This window comes from Falco punctatus (assembly GCF_963210335.1).
Source record: "Falco punctatus genome assembly, chromosome: 4".
Lineage (NCBI taxonomy): Eukaryota > Metazoa > Chordata > Aves > Falconiformes > Falconidae > Falco > Falco punctatus.
Window position 1 is genome coordinate 47,002,810 of NC_137583.1, and position 18,715 is coordinate 47,021,524.

Sequence of the window (18,715 nt, forward strand, 5' to 3'; positions counted from 1 at the left end):
CTACCTGCCACTGAAGGGGCTTAAGCAAGTTCAGCACACTGAAGAATGAAGAACACTGCCATCAAGACCGCAGGATCAGGAGCTACAGATCCCACTCTGTTCAAACACACCACAAACCAGTATCGTTCTATTACCAGAGGGAAAATACCAGCACTTAAAAATCAGCCCTTGAACTGTGACAGTTTCCAGGCTTATTCCTAATCCTTTCAGCTTCACTTTTACTTTATGTAGTAGCCTAAACCAGTAAATCTTTCTAGCTAATTGTGTGGTGGAAGGGAAAGCTGAATAAGAAAATAAGTGAAATTGATTTACAAAATCCTGTAAGGAGAGAGAAACACGCGCTCACTGTGGGTGACTGCCAAGAAAGACAGCCAGCAAGTGTATTTATAGTAGCATTTATAGAATAGCTTACTGAGGACAGAAAGACAGAAGCAGCAGGCTGTTGCTTTGCAAGCTGGTACAAAGCTTGACTTTCAACTTGCAATTAAAATCCACCTAAGTCCAGTAAGTTTGGCAGTGACTCGTTACCAGTTACATACAGTAAAATGCTTACCGGAGAAGTCAGAATTAAGGTTGCTGTAATGTAAAGTTATTTTCATTGTAACAAGTTTATAAAAATGCAAGAGCACAGCAAGATTACACTGTAAGGCATCATGTGTAACCCCAGCAATGAGCTTTTGGGCCTCTGCTGAATGCAACAACTGGAGGTAGGTGCATAAATAGAGTGCTTGCATATTCAATAAGCGAGACCTGGGCAAGGGGCTACCAAAAAAGCTCTTTATTGCAGGAACACCACTACCACCACGCTCCTCTCCATCCACGACCCGCATCCAACCTAGCAGGTGTCTGCAGGTGACTCCAAGCAGATGCTGTAAGGCTCCATCACCCGCAGGAAAGCAGCGGAGGCCGCCCAGGCTAAGGTGACAGTGGCCAGGGGGGCCGCGGGGTGGGGGGCGGCCCCGAGGGGGGCTCAGCGCAGCCGCCGGGCCTCGCGTTCTGACTCCAGCAGGGTGAGGACGTCGCCCTCGCGCACCGGTCCCTTCACATTGCGGATGATGGAGCGGCTCGTGTCGTCCATGAACTCCACACGCACCTGCGGGCCAAGACGGCGTCAGGCCGGCCCAGTGGCGCCACTCCCCGCCCGGGCCCAGGCCCAGACCCAGACCCAGCTAGGCCGAGGCCCAGGCCCACTCACCTGCGTGCACTGCCCCTGCGAGCCGGTCCGGCCCAGCACCTTGGTGACCTGCAAGGAGGAAGCAGAGGGTGAGCGCACGCCCCCGGTCCGCGACCCCCCGCCCCCAGCGGCCCCCAGCGCCCTACCCTGGCCAGCTTGATGGGCTGCACGCGGCTCGTGTCCATGGCGGCTCCGCGGGGAAGGGGGTAGTTCTCCCCCGAGCTGCCTTATATAGCGCCAAGTCTCGCGAGACCCAGCGTGCCCCGCGCGCTCCCGGCACCCCCCGCGGCACCCCTGTCCTTCACAGCGGCTAAGATGGCGACCGCCACTCGCCTCATCCAGCGCTTCCGCAATTTCTTGGCGGGGGTAAGGGGGGCCTCGGGCGCTGCTCTGCGATGCCCCGCGCAGTCGGGCACTGGCCCGCGGGGGGAGCGGTACCCGGCGCCGCCTGAGACGCTGTCGCCTTGCCTTGCAGCGGAACCTGCAGGCCAAGCTGCCGCTGCGCTACACGGAGATCTCCAAGAGGTGCCGGCGGGGCGGGCCGGGCCGCGCGTTTCGGCCTGAGCGCTGAGGCTCGCCGGCCGCCGCTGACGCTCTGGAACCGTTCTCTGTCTAGAACCCAGCCGCCGCCTCGGCTCCCGGTGGGCCCCAGCCACAAGTTCGCCGGTAACTATTACTGCAGCCGGGACGGACGCCGAGAGTCTCTGCCGCCCATCGTGGTCGTGGCGGCGCAGAAGACCCTTGCTGCGGGGGCGCAGGCTGGCAGGTGGGTCCGGCCCAGTGGGTCCCGCAGCGCTGCTGCTGCTGTTGGGGCTGAGCTGCTGCGAGCCTTGTCCGATTTATGCTAGAAGTGCAAAAGTCTTGCAATAATAAGTATTTGGTTTCCCAGGTCATCAAAGAATGCTGGGCTAAGTCTTTGCTGGAATTAGCGAGGTGGCTGCTGGAAGCTGACTTAACAAAGTGCTCTAGCTCTAACAAAACCTATGCTCCTGATTAAATCAGGTTTTCGTAGTGTTACTAAAGGCTCTTCTCTCTCTTCCTTCCTCTATCCCAGTTCAGGCTCTGCAGTGTCAGCAGCTGAGAAAAAACCAGTGACGCCAGGACCAGCGCTTAAGAGGTGGGAAATTTCAAAAGACCAGCCCTATTTGTGAGAAATAAAGCGTGATGAGGCTGGATGTGCAGGTCGCAGTTCGTTATGAAGCAGCACTCTAATAGGAATACCTGTGGTGGATTTTGCTACAGTGATGCTGTGTGGAACTTGGCCTAGTGCTGATAATGCATGACTAATAAATATATTTAAAGCTGTGGTTATTCCCTTCCCACCCCTTTTGTCTGTTCTATTTAAATTATCCAGATTGCTACTCTAATATTGGTAATCTTTGGGTATAAGGTTTTCTTGAAGGGACAGCAACATAGTACGCATATTTGAGCTTAGGCTCGGTGGATTTGTAAGCTACAGCCGAGATACCACTTCAGGACAGAGCTGTGTGAAACACCCTAGCCATAAAGGACCTGACACTCCAATCTTGTGATGAGGCATGAATTAAGTAGCCTGCGGCACTCTTTCTGCAATTGCCTGATATCCTGCCCAAGCCGTGCTGCTGCAGATGCTGAGCACTGTAGTCCAGTCTCAATGACAACAGGTCACCTGGGCTCACTCTGTGATGACCTGGCAGTTGCAGTGAGCTACGCTGGTTGTTTTTCAGCGAACTGCTGGATTCTGTGCGTGTTCCCTGGAGCTGTTGGGCACCAGAGGAGTGCCAGTGCATTTACACCAGGCCTTTGCCCAGTCATCTGCCTGCCAGCAGCATTTTCAGCTTACTGCCTCAAGGGGAAAGTTTAAAAAGCCCTTAAAAACAGAAGCAGGGAGGAGCGCAGGTGGAGCTGGGCTCCAAGGCAGCCGAGGCTGAAGCGAGCTGGGGACGAGCAGGGTAGGCTGGCTCAGGGCCCTGGCTGCCTGGGGGGCGCGCCTGCCTTCCCATGGAGCTGAGGGAGGCGGTGAGGCACCTGGTGGCCCACAGGCAGCAGGGCAGGGCCCCGCGGAGGCCCCGCAGGCAGGGCAGGGCCTCGCTACGGCGGGCGCGGGGGGGGGCGGGGCCTCTTCAAGGGCACGGGCCTGCGCCCCGCCTTGCCGGCCGCCCCTTTGGTGGCGGTGCTAGCCCACGCACGCGCCCTGCCACGCGCGGCCGGCTTTATACGGGCGGTAGGGGCGGTGGCCGCGGGCTCGCGGGATGGCGTGGAGGGCGCTGGTGCTGCCGCTAGTGCTGCCTCTGCCGGTGCTGGTGCTGCCTCTGCCGGTGCTGGTGCTGCCGCCGCCGCCGGGGAACGGTGAGCGGGGCCTCCAGGGGGCGTGCCTGCGGCCGCACTGTGTGCCTATTGGCTCCCCGCGCGCGTGCCCTTCGCTCTTATTGGCTGGTGCACTCGTACGCCCTGCGCGCGTGATCCGGCGGGCGGGGGGGGGAGGGGATCTCGGCGGGCAGCGGCCGGGACGGGGGGGTCCGGGGGGGCGCGGGGATCTCGGCGGGCAGCGGCCGGGGCGGGGGGATCTCGGCGGGCAGCGGCCGGGGCGGGGGGGACCGGGCGGGGCAGGAGGTCCAGCGGGGAGGTTCCGGCGGGCAGCGGCCGGGGCGGGGGGTCCCGTGGCTGCCCCGCGCCCCCTGAGCGCCTGGCGGCCCCCGCAGCATCGCCGCCCGCCTGCCCCCCGGACCGCTTCCAGTGCGCGCCCGGCGACCGGTGCTTCCCCCGGGACTGGCTGTGCGACGGGCACCCCGACTGCGAGGATGAGGGCGACGAGTGGGACTGCGCGACGGCCACCGCGGCGGAACCGAGCCCTGAGGGCGCCCGAGCGACACCCCCGTGGGGCTCGGCCGTGCCGCCCACCGGCAGTGCAGGTGCGGGGCTGGGGCAGGGGGCGCTGCGGGAGCACCGGTTGTGCTCGGGGCGGCGGGGGGGGCGTGTGAGCCGGACCGAAGCCCTTCAGCGCCGTCGGCTGTAGCCCCCTGAGCCCACCGCTTGCCCTGGGTGGGGAGGCACGGACGGGGCGATGCCGCTTCGGGGGCGCCCGAACACCCCGGGACGCCCCTGGGAAGCGCCTCTCCCCCCTGAGCTGCCCCGAGGCGGGGGGACACTCCGGGTCCCTACGGGCACAGATGGTCCTGGGGGCCATCTGTGCCCGCTGCCCTTGCACGGACCCCCCCGGTAAAGACAGTCCTGGGGGTGCTGCAGGGACCCCATTGCTTTGGCCGCAGTTGGGGTATCCTGATGCCACGAGGACAGGTTGGGATGCTGCAGCTACAGCTGGAAAACTTCCCAGCCTTCCCTCTTAGGCGTTTTCCAGTTTTTCCTTTGATGTGGGCTAATGGTGCCAAGGGGAGATAAGGTTGCTTACACTGAAAACCTGAAAACGGCCGTTGGCCCTCCTGGAACTGGGAGCTCAGCCAGGTTGGGATCGGTGGATGCCGATGGTGAGGCGAGCTGGAAGCTCGATGGATTTCACGTTTTTTCCTCACAGAGGCTTCAGCTGCGCCGGGGGACTCTGTGCCAGCCAGGAGCCAAGGCTGCCTGTGGATCTTGGTTGTTGCAGGTATGGGAGACCGAGCGCTGCACCGTGGGCTTGGGATCTAAACCGAGTATCCCGATGGAATTAATTCTAGACCTGTCTCAGGAGCTGCTTTCGTTTGGGCAGGGGGGCTAAGGGAGGCCTTACACCGTAGCGTAGTCGTTTATCCGACTCGAGGGCACTGTGTCCTTGGAAAGGCTGTTATTCCCTGTGGTCTGGCACTAACGCTTCCCTTCCCTCCATCTCTTAAGCTCGAGGGAAGCTGCTGGTCCCAGGCTGTTGGCCAGCGGTGCTGAGTGGGTGCAGTGAGTGGTTCTCTGCATGTGCGCTCTCCTCTAGTGCTCCTCAGCATCCTGGTCGCTGCGGGTTCTATCGCTGTCTGGGGCTTCTCCAAAGCAAAAACCAGACCCGACGTCTTCAGGCTTGAAAAAACATCCAGGGAACAGCTGGTGCCTGACAAGAGCCAGACAGGCTCATTTCCCCAAGGGTAAGTTTCTTGCGTCCCCTCTGCTCTCTGGGCATGAGGGAGAAATGCCTCCTTGCCCTGTGTTTCTAGCTTCTAGAACTTTCCCCTCTGAGCGTAGCTTTTCCCAGCTGTTCCTGTTGCTGGTCACCCACATGCTTGGGGTTTCATCCTGCCTTACCTTCCTTCCTCGCCATCAGGCACGAGTGCTCTTGCTGAACTGCAGGGGTAGTTGCACAGCCTCATCTGAGAAGCTGCTGGCTTCTTCCGAAAGCGATGTGCTGGTCCCCGTCCCTCCTCTGCTGCCGAGGATGCTGAGCACTCGTGAGATACTGATGATCCGGCGTGGGTGGTTTTCCCCTACTTGCACAAACAGAAGTCGAACCAGGTTTCTGGCCAAAGGGTTGTCAATAACTGGGGATTTTTCTGTTCTTGTGGCAGGGATCCTTACGACGAGGTGGGAAGATGGGGTTAGCCTGGTCTCCCTCCTGCTCACCACAGAAGCTGACTGAATTGGACATAAGCTCTCAAGTCTGGGTCGTTACACTGGAATAGCAAGAGGATACTCCCCTTGGAAACTGGTCTTAGATTGTGGGACTGCTTGGGCTCTGACCTTCCCCGGTGCTGGGAAGTCATCTCTCAGAAAGGTGGCAGAAATTTCTTCCTTGTTCTTGCCTCCAAAGGCTGTTAATGCTGATTATCACCAGTGTGGCCTTGGATGCAAAGCTTTTATTCTCCATGAAATGGCAGGTGCGATTGTTTCCTCCCACTTCCAGCCAAGAGACTTTTTTTCACCTGCTCCGTTCTCCCCCCTGGATTTTGTCAGGGAATAGGGACTTCCTTATCCATTTCAGCAGGAGCTCAGTGACTCCACATGGACACATACTCCATGTTTGCGCTGGTGTTTTGGTGCCGCTCAGTCCCATGTGCTGAAAAGCATCCTGCCTGCTCTGGCTTTGCACCGCTGCCCCGAGCCAGCTGCTCAGCACGCTGCCTCCCACCAGCATCTCCATCCTCTGCAGAAGGTCTCCATCCTCTGCAGAAGGTCTCCATCCTCTGCAGAAGGTCTCCATCCTCTGCAGAACGGCACTTTCTATCCCAGTGCTGAACTCCTAAACTGCTCTGGGGTGTTCAGCCTGGAGAAAAGGAGGGTGAGCAGAGACCTCCTTGCTCTCTGCAACCCCCTGACAAGGGGCTGTAGCGAGGTGGGGGCTGGTCTCTTCTCCCAGGTAACAAGCAACAGAACAAGAGGAAAGGGCCTCAGATTGCACCGGGGGAATTTATATGGGTTAGTAGGAAAAAATTCTTTGCCAAAAGGGTTACTAAGCATTGGAACAGGCTGCCCAGGGGGGTGGTGGAGTCACCATCCCTGGAGGTATTTAAAATATGTAGAGACACAGCCCTTGGGGGACATGGTTCAGTGGTGGCTTGGCAGTGCTGGGTTAATGGTTGGACTTGATGATCTTAAAGGTCTTTTCCAACCTAAACAATTCCATGTTGCTTCTCTTAACGCTGTTAGTGGTGCCTTCCTTAAAACTGTTACGACACGAGCGGTGTCCTTCAAGGGTCTGTACTGGGACCAGTGCTACTAATATCTTCCCCAGTGGTGTGTGGAGTGGGATTGAGTGTGCCCCTAGCAAGTCTGTGGGTAACACCAGGTCTGAGTGGCCAGTTGATCCCCCTGAGGGAGGGGATGCCAACTGGGGGGGGGGGAAGCCATGGGAACTCCATGAAGTTCAATAAGGTCAAGTGCAAGGTCCTACCTCTTGGTCAGGGTGATCCCTGAAGAAGATCCTGATCTTCTTGGAGAAGAGAAGGCTCTGGGGAGACCTCGCTGAGCCTTTTTGATATATAAAGGCAGCTTGTAAGAGAGATGGAGAGAGGCTTTTTACCAAGCCCTGTAGCAACAGGATGAGTGGCAAGAGTTATAAACTGAAAGAGCGTATATTTAGATTGGACATAAGGAAGAAATGTTTTACCGTGAGGATGCCCGGAGCAGCTTGGATGCCCCGTCCCTGGAAGTGTTCAAGGCCAGGTTGGAGCAACCTGGGCTGGTGGAAGGTGTCCCTGCCCACAGCAGAGGGGCTGGAGCTAGATTTTTAAAGGTCCTTTCCAACCCAAACCCTTCTGTGTTTCTATGTCTTTTTTTTTTTTTTTTTTTTTTTTTTTTTTTGTTTGGGTGGTGTGGTTTTTTTTTTTGGCAGCTTGAAATAACTCATGTCTTGGATGAAATGCTGTCTGTGCATTGTGGCATGGGTAGTGCTTTCTAAACTGCGCAGTGCTGTATACACTTCAGAAGATTGCTGACAAGTGCCTCCAGTGCTGACCACGTACTTCTTGCACGAGTGTTCACTAAGTGCACAAAAGCTGGACAAAAAAGCTGGAAAACTGCTGCCTTGGCTGCTGATCTCTGTGCCTTGAAGGGGAGAACTTGCCAAGCAGACACCGGTCATCAGCCTTAGAGCAGGAGCCTTCCACTCCTGGGTAGTGCGTGTGCGCTGCTGTATCCCACGGGAAAAACCTGTATGTTATGGTGTGGAGTCCCGAGTTATTCTGGTGCTGCTAGTTTTAGTACCGAGAGGTCATTTGCGAGAGGCTGCACGCAACCTTGCTCCTCTTTCCGTAGGGACAATTGGAGGAAGCCGTTGGTGAACACCACGGGAGAATAAAGAACTTGAAACGAAGGAGTTTCTCGATTATTTTTTATGTATTTATTTGTTTTTCTTGGATTTGTGCATTTGCTTGAATTCTGTAGTTTGGAAGCTGGGGACCGCACCACCTTCAGATTGTCACGTCCTGGGAAAGAGGACTCACGGTGGGTGGGCTGGCGGTAGGGAAGGTGGGTTCTGCTGTGCCTGCCTGGGGCTGGAGTGACTCCAGCACCCCTCGGCTGTGATAGAAAAAGTGAAATCTGGGGAGCAGAGTGAATGGAGGGGGTGGAGATGGGAGGGACAGCTGGCACCAGGGTGCTCCTGCGGAATAGATGATGGGTGGAAAGCTTCGTCAAGGACAAGGTGAAAAACTTCAGGCTGTGTGAGCTTGTTTTTCTTTATTAGAGCAAGTGGATGGAGCGGGGCACCCATTGGAGCAGCAGGGTGCCTCAGAAATCCCAGCTCAGCCCTAGACAGGGTCCCTGTGCTGTCGGGGCCATGTGGTGGAGGTCACCTCTTGCCAGTCTGTCCCACGTCATCCTCTGAGCTCAAGCTGAGCCCAGACGGGCCATCCTGTCTCACAGGGCAGAGCCCTCACGCCGTGTGATGGGAGCAAAGCTGCTGGGCAAACTGGGCGCTGGCAGCCTCTTCCCGCTGCAAGGTCCTGTGGGTTTTGCTTTATGGATCCCCCAAGCTGGGTGTCTCAGGGTTGCAAGAAAGACATTTTTATGGATCTTGTGCCAAAACTCGGGGCCATGTTTGTGACAGCAATTTCCCTTCCTCTGTCTGGTGCCAGAAGCGTTTTTGTTTTCCTAATCCCCAGGCTCAGAGGCTTCAATTGTAGCGGAGCCTGAGCTGCTTTTCAGCCTCGGAGCAGCTTTGTGCTCCGGGTCTCTGTAGTTAATTAGATCAGTTCATGGAAATCAACGGGATGTTTTAGGTGCTCAGGTGGGGTTGTGTTCCAGGGTGAGACATCAAAGATGGGTGTGTTTAACCTTGGTTCCCCTTTTACTTGTGAATCCCCAGGATTATTGCCTCCTCTTCAATTCCAGTAGTTCAAGGGGGGCTTCTGCTGGATGCTTGCACCTCTGGAGCCCTGCTCCGTGTTCCTGCCCCTGCTGTGGGGCACTGGAGCCGGTGTGGGGAGCCGGTGGCACCAGGCACCAGTATGGGAGCAGCCGGTCATGCCGGGACCCGCTCGGGCACCGCGCGGAGGGTGAGGCTGTTCCTTCACCTCTTCCCTGCAAATCTGTGCTGGGGGGTTTTGAGGGACGAGCTGGGGGGTCACAGCCATTTCCCTCCTCTAGGCTGTGACAGCTGACAGGTCAGGGGCAGCTGCATTAGCGCTTGTGTGCTTAATGAAGGACCGGTGCCCAGAGCAGCATCTGCTGTGGGGGTACAAAGCTGGTACAAATCCTGCGTGTCTGCACCGTTCCGTGCCTGGCAAGGGAGGGCTTCCAGGGTTAAACCAAGGCAAGTTCACACTCTCCTTTCAACTTGCTGTCCTGGATGCCCTCCTTGGGAACAGGGTAGCGTGTGACAAACGCTAATAAGAACAGAATAAGGAAAAAGAAAAGCGCAGAGCTGGAAATAGTCGCTTACATAAAGGGCTGGTGCTTCAATCTCATTATTGTCTTAAGGATCGGACACTTAGCTGCCTCCGACTCCTACAATGCAAAGCACAAGCTGATAAGCAATCGGCTTTGGGACCCGGCGGGTGCCACATGGCACAGTGACATGGCCAGTGCCCACTGGGCTAGCAGCTCACCACCGCTCCTCTGAGCTCCCGGTGCCTGTCCTGGCCAGCCTGCGCCCGGTGGGAGCATCCCCATGCATTGGGGGCTGCTGCCCCCCGGCCCATAACGGGAATCGCCGCTTGGCAGGGTCGGGCACCATGAGGCAGCTGGGGATGAGGCGTGCAAGTCTGTCGGCCAGCCTGAAGATAGGGGACCGCAGGGGCTGCTGCCAGACGCCGGAGGAGAAGAAGGTCCACATCCCCTTTGCGCAGGACAGCCTGGTGAAGCAATGGAGTTCCATGCAGAACATGACGGACAGAAGCGAGGAGAAAAGCAAGACTCCTGTCCAAAGGAACAAGTACCTGCTCAACATCAACGTGGGTGGCCAGTTGTTCCAGATCGCTTGCAAGGTGGCGGCCCAGTATCCCATCACCAGGCTTGGGAAGCTGGCCCTTTATACCGACCCTACGAAGAAGATGCAGCTCTGTGATGACTACTCAGTGCAGAAGAACGAGTACTTCTTCGACAGAGATCCTTCCATTTTCCACTACATCTTCCACTTCTATTGCAGTGGGGTCCTGTGGATAATGGATGAGGTATGTCCCAGTAACTTTGTGGAGGAGACGGAGTACTGGGGGATCCATCTGAAATACTCCCAGCGCTGCTGCCGGATCCTGTTTGAGGAAAAGCAGGATGAACTCAGCGAGTACCTGAAAATACAAAAGGAGCTGGAGGCAGAGCTGGAGCCCCTGTCCTCAACAGTGCAGTTTGAAGGCAAATTTCTGGGGCGGTTTCGGAAGATGATCTGGAACCTCATTGAGGATCCATACTCTTCTGTCGCAGCCAAGATCATTGCTGTCATGTCGAGCTTCTTTGTGCTCATCTCCATCATGGGCATGACGCTGAGCACAGTGGAGGAGATGAAACACAAGACAGGGAAGATGTGGATGGAGCAGCTGGAGATGATCTGTGCCATCTTCTTCACCTCCGAATACCTCATGCGGCTCATCTCCTCCTCCAGCCTCAAGAACTTTCTGCGGGCGGCGTTTAATGCTGTAGACCTGGTGGCCATCCTGCCCTTCTACGTCCAGATCCTCTTTGAAAATTTGGATGAAGGAGACATGCTTTACCATGAGGAACTGCACAAGATGGAGAATGTGAGCAAGCTGGGCAAAGTACTCAAGCTCATCAAGCTCATGAGAATCTTCCGCATCCTCAAGCTGGCACGCCACTCCACCGGCCTCCGAGCCTTCAGCTTCACCTTGCGCCAGTGCTACCAGCAGGTTTGCTGCCTCCTCCTCTTCATTGCCATGGGAATCTTCACCTTCTCCGCTCTCATGCACTCGGTGGAACATGATGCCCCAGGCACCGCCTTCACCAGTATCCCCTGCGCGTGGTGGTGGGCAGCGGTAAGGTGTGAGCACCTTCCCCCAGGGAAGGGGTCTGGTGGGGCTCTGTGGGCAGGGGCTGCCCTGGTGCTGGAGCGATTTGCTGTTGGTGCTGGCCGGGAGGCAGCAAAGGGCCCAGGTTTCCCACCAGCTCAGCGATGGTGGGACTCCCAGAGCCCTGCACACTCTGAGAGATCAGAGATTGCTCGGAGGTTCAAAAGCCAGTGCTGGCGTGGGATGGTGGGACAGAGGTGGTGGCCTGGGAACAACCTCCAGGGCTGGGTTCGTGGCAAGGGGGATGTCACTCAGCCCGGGCTTTACCTGCTGTGGGACCCGTGGCGGGTGGATGTGGTTCAGACCCCGTGGCACGGGGACAGCCACCTGGGACACCCGCAGTGGCCTGGATGAGCTGGGGAGGCATGAGGGGGTCAGAGCTCCTGGGGCTGAGCCGAGGACCCTGGGGCCACATGTGGAACCAAGGAAACACGGTCACAGCTTGCCTCAGCCTGTGTCCTCAGAGGGGGCAGAGGGGTGGGCTGCAGCCCCTGTTTGCGGCCGTGCTCATGCCGGGAGCCGGCAGTTTGCTGAGCCAAGCGCTGTAATAAACCTGGGGTGACCTCCCATGCGAGGAGCCGCTAAAGCACTGGAGAGCCAGAGGTTATGAGGGTGGTTTGATTTGTGGATAAAATGACCCCACAGGTCACTTCTGCTCTTACAATCCCCCTTGGCCACTACTGGCTGCCCGCTTCAAAGTCATCCCTCCTCGAGGAAGCACAAAATCGCTCGGCAGGATCACCAGATTGGAGTATTGGAACGTCCCCGGCTGCCCCTGCCCCTGGTCCGCGTGGCTCCGTGCAAAGCCTGGACCCCTCTGCCTCCATTCCCAAAATCCCACTCCCCTGTCATCCCAACGCGGTTCCTCTGGGCGCGTTCCTGGGCAGTGCCTCCGTTTCCCTCGGAGGGAGGGTCTGGGAAGCTTCATTCCCGTGGGACTGGGCAGCTTACGGCCAGGAAGCGCTGGAGCCGTGGCTCCGTGGGGTCAGGAAGCTCCGGCAGACAGCCTGGCTGCTGGGAAGGGTTCAGCTCAGCTGGGTTTGGAGAGACACATGGAAGGAGGAGGGAGCTGGGGGGCTTGCCTCCAGCCTCTGCTGCTGGGGCCTCATCCAGCCCTCTCCTGGGGCTCTCTGAGCTCCGGGAGCTGAGCCCAGCCATGCAGGCAGCCGGAGCAGGGCACAGCGCCATTCCCAGGTGGTACCTGGCTCCCCTGCAGCAGCAGGGGGAGGGGGGTCCCAGCATTGGTTTTGGGGGGGTGGGGTGTCTGCTGGGCTCGTTCTTGTGGGATTTTATCCTTTCCTGTCCTCGGCCAGGTCAGCCTCTCCACTGTGGGCTATGGAGACACGGTGCCCGACACGGTGCTTGGCAGGATGGTGGCGTTTGGCTGCATCTCCTTTGGCATCATCCTCAACGGCATGCCCATCTCCATCCTCTTCAACAAGTTTTCGGACTACTACGCCAAGCTGAAGGCCCACGAGAACGAGACCAGCCACTCACTGAAGATCTCCAGGAGGATCCGCTTGAAGGAGCGAGCCCTGCACAAGCTGTCTGAGTGCTGCAGAGCCGACCCCCGCTGTCACCACTGATCCCCCCCCCAGACACCCCCTCCACCCCGCTCTGCCCCCCCTCCGGCAGGTCCTGTGCCCTGGGGAAGCCCCGTGATGTGCGGAGCGAGCAGCAAGTCACAGCAGCAGCTGGGGGAGCTCTGCTGCTGTTTGGGGGGGGGTGTGGAATGTGACGGTGACAGTGCTGTGACCCTGCGTGCTGACCCCCATGTCCCACCAAGCCATCGGTAAAGTACCGGCCACGTGGGTGGCCAAGGTGGCATCTGCCCAGCCTGGGCTGGGCTGTGGGCACCCGGAGGATACAGGGTGACCTGTGGGATGCACGAGGTGAGCCGTCACCTCCCTGAGGATGGCAGAAGGGGACCACCCACGGTGAGGCAGGAGCTGCTCTGCTCCCTCAGTGAGACACACGCAGCCCCCTCCCCAGGTGGCAGCCCTGGACCCCTACCTGGCTGGGCAGATGTTCAGCCCAGGCTGACCGAGTTTGATGGGGGGCTTTGGGTGAAAGGCCACAAAAAAGGTGGCAGCCCCACATCCTTCCAGCTAAACCCACCACCCACGGAGCCTGGGGGGACGGTCCTGGCTCAGGGTGGGATGCAGCGGGAGCCACGGGCACCCTGCGGCCGCAGCGCCGGGAGCTGGACCACCCCCAGGAACAGGCACTCAATAAACCAGGGCAAACCCACTCGCCATCTTGGATCGTTGGCCAGCCACTCTGTGTCATTTGGTAATGAATTCGGTCACCCAGCTCGTCCCTGGGGGGGGTGAGGAGGGGCCGTCCCGTCCCCAGGGCTCACAGCCGCCTCTCCTGCCCATCGGTGGGAGGATGGGGTCTGCGTGTTGGGTTTGGGGTGGGGAGCCTGGCTCTGGCTGCTCTGGAGGAGGATCTGGGACCCCTGCGTCTGCTCAGGGTGTGTGGGCTCTGCCCCACGTTCTCATTGCTGGGGCAGAAGGGAAGGATTTGCCCTCTGGGGTGACACCAGGGGGGATTCGCCCCTTTCCCTGTGTGGGAGGGGGACGGGGACCCCAGAGTGCAGGGCAGGCAGCGGTGGGGTGCTGGGTAAGCTGGTGCCTGCCAGGTGGGGTTTGGGTACTTGCAAGGTGGGCTTGGAGAAGGAGAGCTGCTGGGGGGTCCTGGTGGCAGCCGGGGACACGGTTCAGCTGCTGCTGCTGGAAACTTGCTGCAAAGTTTCAGGGCTCAGCAACGGAACCTCCCCCCCACCCCAGAGACTGCGCCCCCCACCCCAGAGGCTGTACCCCTACCCCAAAGACTGCACCCTCCACCCCAGAGACTGTGCCCCCCACCCCATTGTGCCCCCCCACCCCAGAGACTACGTCCCCACCCCAGAGACTGTAACCCCTACCCCAGAGACTGTGCCCCCCACCCGAGACTGCGCCCCCCACCCCAGAGGCTGCAACCCCCTACCCCAGGGACTGCACCCCCCACCCCACTGTGCCCCCCCCCACCAGAGACTGCGTCCCCCACTCCAGAGACTGCGCCCCCCACCCGAGACTGCCCCCCCCACCCCAGAGACTGTGCCCTCCTACCCCAAAGACTGTGCCCCCCACCCCAGAGACTGCACCCCCCCCTCACTCACTGTGCCCCCCCCCCCAGAGACTGTACCCCCCACCCCAGAGACACCGTGGCTCGGCTCGCACCACCCCTCCCTGGGCTTGCAGGCTGTTTGCTCGCCCCTGGCCACCCCCCCCAGGATCCCGGGCGGTGGTCCCACAGGCAGCCCCTCGGAAAACAGCACTTTTAATAGTTCCTCTGAATTCATTTTACAAGTCACAAAAATGCAGCAATGTACAGACATTTACAGGACACTGTACAGGCGGTTTCTGTCATATATTAGTGCTTTTGCTATATACATATAGTACAGCCTGCGGGAAGGCTCTGCGTGGGGCAGGGGACCTGCCCCCCTGCGCAGGTCACCCCAAAAGGGAGCTGTGACCCTGGGTCGATTTAATCAGAGCTTGTCCCCTGGGCATGGTGGGGACCTGAGGCCACCCGGAGCAGAGCTGGGTACCCCCTTGCTTTGCTCGCCCTGGGCTCTTCCAGAGGGTTTTGTGGGACAGAGCCCCCCGCGGAGATGCTCTGGAGGGAGCAGGAGCATCCTCCACCACCGCGGCGTTGTCACCTTCCCGCTCCTCCTGCCTCAGTGGCAGCCGCAGCTCCCGGCCACCATGTCGTCGTACTGCTTGAGCACCACGTTCTCGTCGTCATCGAAGTAGAGGAGGTTGATGGAGTAGAGCTTGTCGGGCACGCAGCAGGGGCTGCTGACGCCCTCGCTCAGCTTGAGGGCGTTGATGATGGACTGCACGGTGGCATGGTTCGTGGGCCGCATGTTCTCGCCCAGCGGGAAGGGGCAGGAGCCCTTGCAGTGGTAGGCGTTGTACCCCCGCGGCGAGATCACCCAGCCGGACCAGCCGATCTCCTCGAAGTCCACGGACAAGGGGTGCCGCTGGCAGGGCTGCAGGCGGTCCAGCGAGCGCGTGCTGCGTGGCCCCCCCGGCCTGGGCACCGACATCGCCGCGGGGAGAGCGGGAGCCTGGGGCGGTGAATCTGCTGGAATGGAGCATCTGATACTGTTACCCACCGCGCCAGCCTGGGAGGGGGGGAACGTGGTGCAGCCCCCCCCCCCGCCCCGGCCACCCCTTCCCTCGGGTTCTGTCTGCAGCCAGCTGGGGCAGCAGCTTTGGGCACAGCCTGTCACCAGCCTGGGCAGAGCCACCAGGAGGTGACAACCCCACAGCTGCACTCATCAGGGCAAGGAAGACCCAGATGTGCATGGATAAGCAAGACCCAGATGTGCATCCACAAGCCTGCACCCCCACACCAACCAAACCAGAGAGGGGACCGCCCCTCCCTCTGGCTGGAGAAGGAGCTTTGGAAGGACCCCTCGCTCAGGGAGCCCCCCAGAACCCCAGGGGCAAGGGGATGGCAGCACCGAGGGGCCTGTGCCAGCGCTGTGGGACCCACCTGGGAAGCCAGCCACGGGCAGGGATGCTCCCCGGCGTCCGTCGTCCGTGAACAGGACCAACATGGGCTTCTTGCTCTCGTGGTGGTCCTTGCCCGACGCGAACTGCAGCGGTGGGGGGTCAAGCGGGCTCCCACCCAGGCCCTGGACTGTTACCACCAACCCCTGGTTGCTGCTTTCATCTTCGGTCCAGTCGCGAACCTAGGGAACCAAACCGGCATCACCGTGGAGCCACAGGCTGGGACAGGTACCGCACCGGTGTCCCCATGGCCCCCAGAACCGGACCCCCGTGGCCACGATCCATCTGCCAGCCGTGGGAAGGGGCCGTGCTGCTCCGGGGCTGCACACAGGGGATGCTGAGGCAGGAGCCAGCACCAGCGCTACCTGCGGAGCAGCGGGAGCAGCCCGGGGCAGGACGGAGCAGACCCCGGGGCTCTTGGCAGGTTCTGGCCCCCCCTCCCAGGGGCTGTGTCCCCCCATTGCTGCAGAGACAGGAAAACGCATTGGAACCTGACAGGCTGCTGGGGGGGAAATGGGTTAAGAAAAGCTCCGGCATGCAACCCCCCCGGGGTTCCTTCAGTGCCCCCCGAATTGGGGGAAGAGCAACTCACCGCCTGCGTGATGGCGAAGACCTCCCAGCCCGCGCCCTGCAGCGAGACCAGCCGGGCTGCCAGCAGCTTCTTCCCGCCCGGAGCATCCGGCTGGCTCTGCGCCAGCACCTGGTAGATGCTGACCTGGGGAAGGAAGCAAAGGGTGGCTGCCACCAGCGCCCTGCCACCAGTGTGTCCTGCCACCAGCATCCTTCCACCAGCGCCCTGCCACCAGTGTGTCCTGCCACCAGCGTGCCCTGCCACCAGCGTGTCCTGCCACCAGCATCCTTCCACCAGCGCCCTGCCACCAGTGTGTCCTGCCACCAATGCATCCTGCCAGCAGTGTGTCCTGCCAGCAGCACCCTGCCACCAGCGTGTCCTGCCACCAGCGTGTCCTGCCACCAGCACCCTGCCACTAGTGTCCTGCCACCAATGCATCCTGCCACCAGTGCCCTGCCACCAGCATGTCCTGCCACCAGCATGTCCTGCCACCAGCATCCTTCCACCAGCACCCTGCCACTAGTGTCCTGCCACCAATGCGTCCTGCCACCAGTGCCCTGCCACCAGCATGTCCTGCCACCAGCGTGCCCTGTCACCAGAGTGCCCTGCCACCAGCGTCCTGCCAGCAGTGTGTCCTGCCACCAGCATCTTGCCACCAGCACCCTGCCACCAGCGTGTCCCACCACCAGCATCCTGCCACCAGTATGTCCTGCCACCAGCATCCTGCCACTAGTGTCCTGCCACCAGCGCCCTGCCACCAGTGTGTCCTGCCCGAGGGGGAAAGCCCCTGGACAGGGACTGGGGAACAAGCGGTGGGAGGTGGCGGAGGTGTCACCGGGGTTTGTGCCTTGGCCAGGTCAGGGCGCGGATCAGGACGGTGCCTCAGAACCTGCCACAGTTAAATCGTTGGGGATTCCCTGTGCAACATGCGACGCTGCCGGATGGATTGCACCGAGCCGTGCCGTGCCGTGCCGCAGTGGCACCCCTGGGCACAGGCTGGGGCACATCCCCCCTCCCGTCCCCATCCCCATCCCCCTCCCGTTCCAGCCCCCTCCTCACCTGGCAGAAGTGGTGCCTCCTGGGCCCGTCGGCCGCCCTCGGCCAGAGCCGGAAGAGATGCAGCTCGGCCGTCAGGATCTTCTCGTTCTTGGCCACGCTGGAGAGGGCGAAGAGGAACCGCATCTTGTCGTCGTGGGCTGGAGGGAGGGATGCGCTGAGACGTGGACTCAAACTGGGGGCAGCGCCTCTGCCAGCCATGCTCGGCCCCTTCCCACCGCCCCATCCCTGGCATCGCACCCCCCCCCGTTACCTTTATCCAAGAAGCTGCGGACCGTGTTGCCCTCCAGGATGTCGGGGTTCTTGGTGACACCGTCTGCGTTGGCGACGGTGTTGAATAGATCCACCATGTACTGGGGTGGCTGCTTGACGTGAGCCGGGGTGGGCGGAGGGTCTTCCATGCCAAAGACCTCCAGGAGCCTCTTCAGTGCCTCAGCCCGCTGGCTCGCGGCACCGGCCGGGCTCGGGCACGCCAGCTTGGCCAGGGCCAGCAGCAGCAGGATTGTCCCCAGCATGGCTCTGGTGTCCCTGCCCCAGCTCAACTCCCCCCTGCCACCCCAGCGCTGGATTTATACCTTGCTGGAAAGATGGATTGGAGGGAAAATATGCACAAGAGCAATCAGGAGGGTAAAGAATGCTAATTGCCATGCTAACAAGGTGCAAAGCTGGGCTCCTGTGCACCTGCACCAATTAGCCCCAGTACACAAGCAGGGAGCGGAGGAGGGCTCACCCCAGCCTCCCCAGGGCTGGCAGGGCACACGGGGGTCTGGGGCCACGCAGCCCCTCCACAAGGCCCTGGCTGGGCTGCGTTTGCTCTCTGTAGGAGGCTAACTGGTTTTTAATGATGGCATTAGCGGGACAAACAGGAGGACCTTTGTGTGGAGGAATGCGGCCTCCCTGAGAGCCAGGCAGGCTGGACCAGCATCCCCTCCCCACCCCTGTCCTGCTGCAGCACCTCACCCTGCCCCACGCCCTGGCCACTGCCAGGAGTGAGGAACATCAGGGGGCTTGGTGTTGTCCCCATCCAATGTCCCTATGAAGCGTGAGTGGGGGGTGCCCAGGGACGCCTCATGCGGCAGGGGCAGCCCAGGCTGCAGGTCCCATGTCCCTCCCATGCAGCAGGGGAGCCCAGGGTGCACGTCCCAGTTCCATGTCCCATGTCCCTCCCATGCAGCCGGGGAGCCCAGGGTGCACGTCCCAGTCCCATGTCCCATGTCACTCCCATGCAGCAGGGGAGCCCAGGGTACATGTCCCAGTCCCATGTCCCATGTCCCTCCCATGCAGCAGGGGAGCCCAGGGTGCACGTCCCAGTCCCATGTCCCATGTCCCACCCATGCAGCAGGGGAGCCCAGGGTGCATGTCCCAGTTCCATGTCCCATGTCCCTCCCATGCAGCAGGGGAGCCCAGGGTGCATGTCCCAGTTCCATGTCCCATGTCCCTCCCATGCAGCAGGGGAGCCCAGGGTGCATGTCCCAGTCCCATGTCCCACGTCCCACCC

At 60.3% G+C, this 18,715-nt stretch overlaps 4 protein-coding genes across 7 annotated transcripts; 2 read left to right on the forward strand and 2 right to left on the reverse strand.

Annotated features, from left to right (window-relative positions):
• Nucleotides 1-763: 763 nt before the first annotated feature.
• On the reverse strand, nt 764-1,440 carry RPS28 (ribosomal protein S28). The gene is made up of 3 exons (XM_080382891.1): nt 1,321-1,440; nt 1,196-1,243; nt 764-1,093 (listed from the first exon to the last, which is right to left on the reverse strand). Exons 1-3 carry the CDS (start codon nt 1,357-1,359, stop codon nt 971-973), a joined length of 210 nt encoding a protein of 69 aa, XP_080239017.1. The 5' UTR covers nt 1,360-1,440; the 3' UTR covers nt 764-970.
• On the forward strand, nt 1,432-2,485 carry NDUFA7 (NADH:ubiquinone oxidoreductase subunit A7). Of its 2 annotated transcripts, none has more exons than XM_080382889.1 (4): nt 1,432-1,540; nt 1,650-1,699; nt 1,791-1,940; nt 2,229-2,485. In XM_080382889.1, the coding sequence occupies exons 1-4, from the start codon at nt 1,490-1,492 to the stop codon at nt 2,323-2,325; spliced, it is 348 nt and encodes a 115-aa protein (XP_080239015.1). In that variant the 5' UTR covers nt 1,432-1,489; the 3' UTR covers nt 2,326-2,485. The 2 variants fall into 2 exon arrangements, with proteins under 2 accessions (XP_080239015.1, XP_080239016.1); XM_080382890.1 differs by having other exon boundaries at nt 2,234-2,485.
• Nucleotides 2,486-5,414: 2,929 nt separating this feature from the next.
• On the forward strand, nt 5,415-13,818 carry LOC308062034 (potassium voltage-gated channel subfamily V member 2-like). Of its 3 annotated transcripts, XM_080382887.1 has the most exons (4): nt 5,415-5,541; nt 5,638-6,221; nt 6,262-10,992; nt 12,339-13,818. In XM_080382887.1, exons 3-4 carry the CDS (start codon nt 9,742-9,744, stop codon nt 12,609-12,611), a joined length of 1,524 nt encoding a protein of 507 aa, XP_080239013.1. In that variant the 5' UTR covers nt 5,415-5,541; nt 5,638-6,221; nt 6,262-9,741; the 3' UTR covers nt 12,612-13,818. The 3 variants fall into 3 exon arrangements, with proteins under 3 accessions (XP_080239013.1, XP_080239012.1, XP_080239014.1); XM_080382886.1 differs by having other exon boundaries at nt 5,638-10,992; XM_080382888.1 differs by having other exon boundaries at nt 5,638-10,997; nt 12,339-12,615.
• A 411-nt stretch (nt 13,819-14,229) lies between these two features.
• On the reverse strand, nt 14,230-17,763 carry LOC308061962 (bone morphogenetic protein 2-like). Its single transcript, XM_080382707.1, has 5 exons — nt 17,471-17,763; nt 17,221-17,357; nt 16,183-16,305; nt 15,574-15,772; nt 14,230-15,156 (listed from the first exon to the last, which is right to left on the reverse strand). Exons 1-5 carry the CDS (start codon nt 17,730-17,732, stop codon nt 14,750-14,752), a joined length of 1,128 nt encoding a protein of 375 aa, XP_080238833.1. The 5' UTR covers nt 17,733-17,763; the 3' UTR covers nt 14,230-14,749.
• Nucleotides 17,764-18,715: the final 952 nt, after the last annotated feature.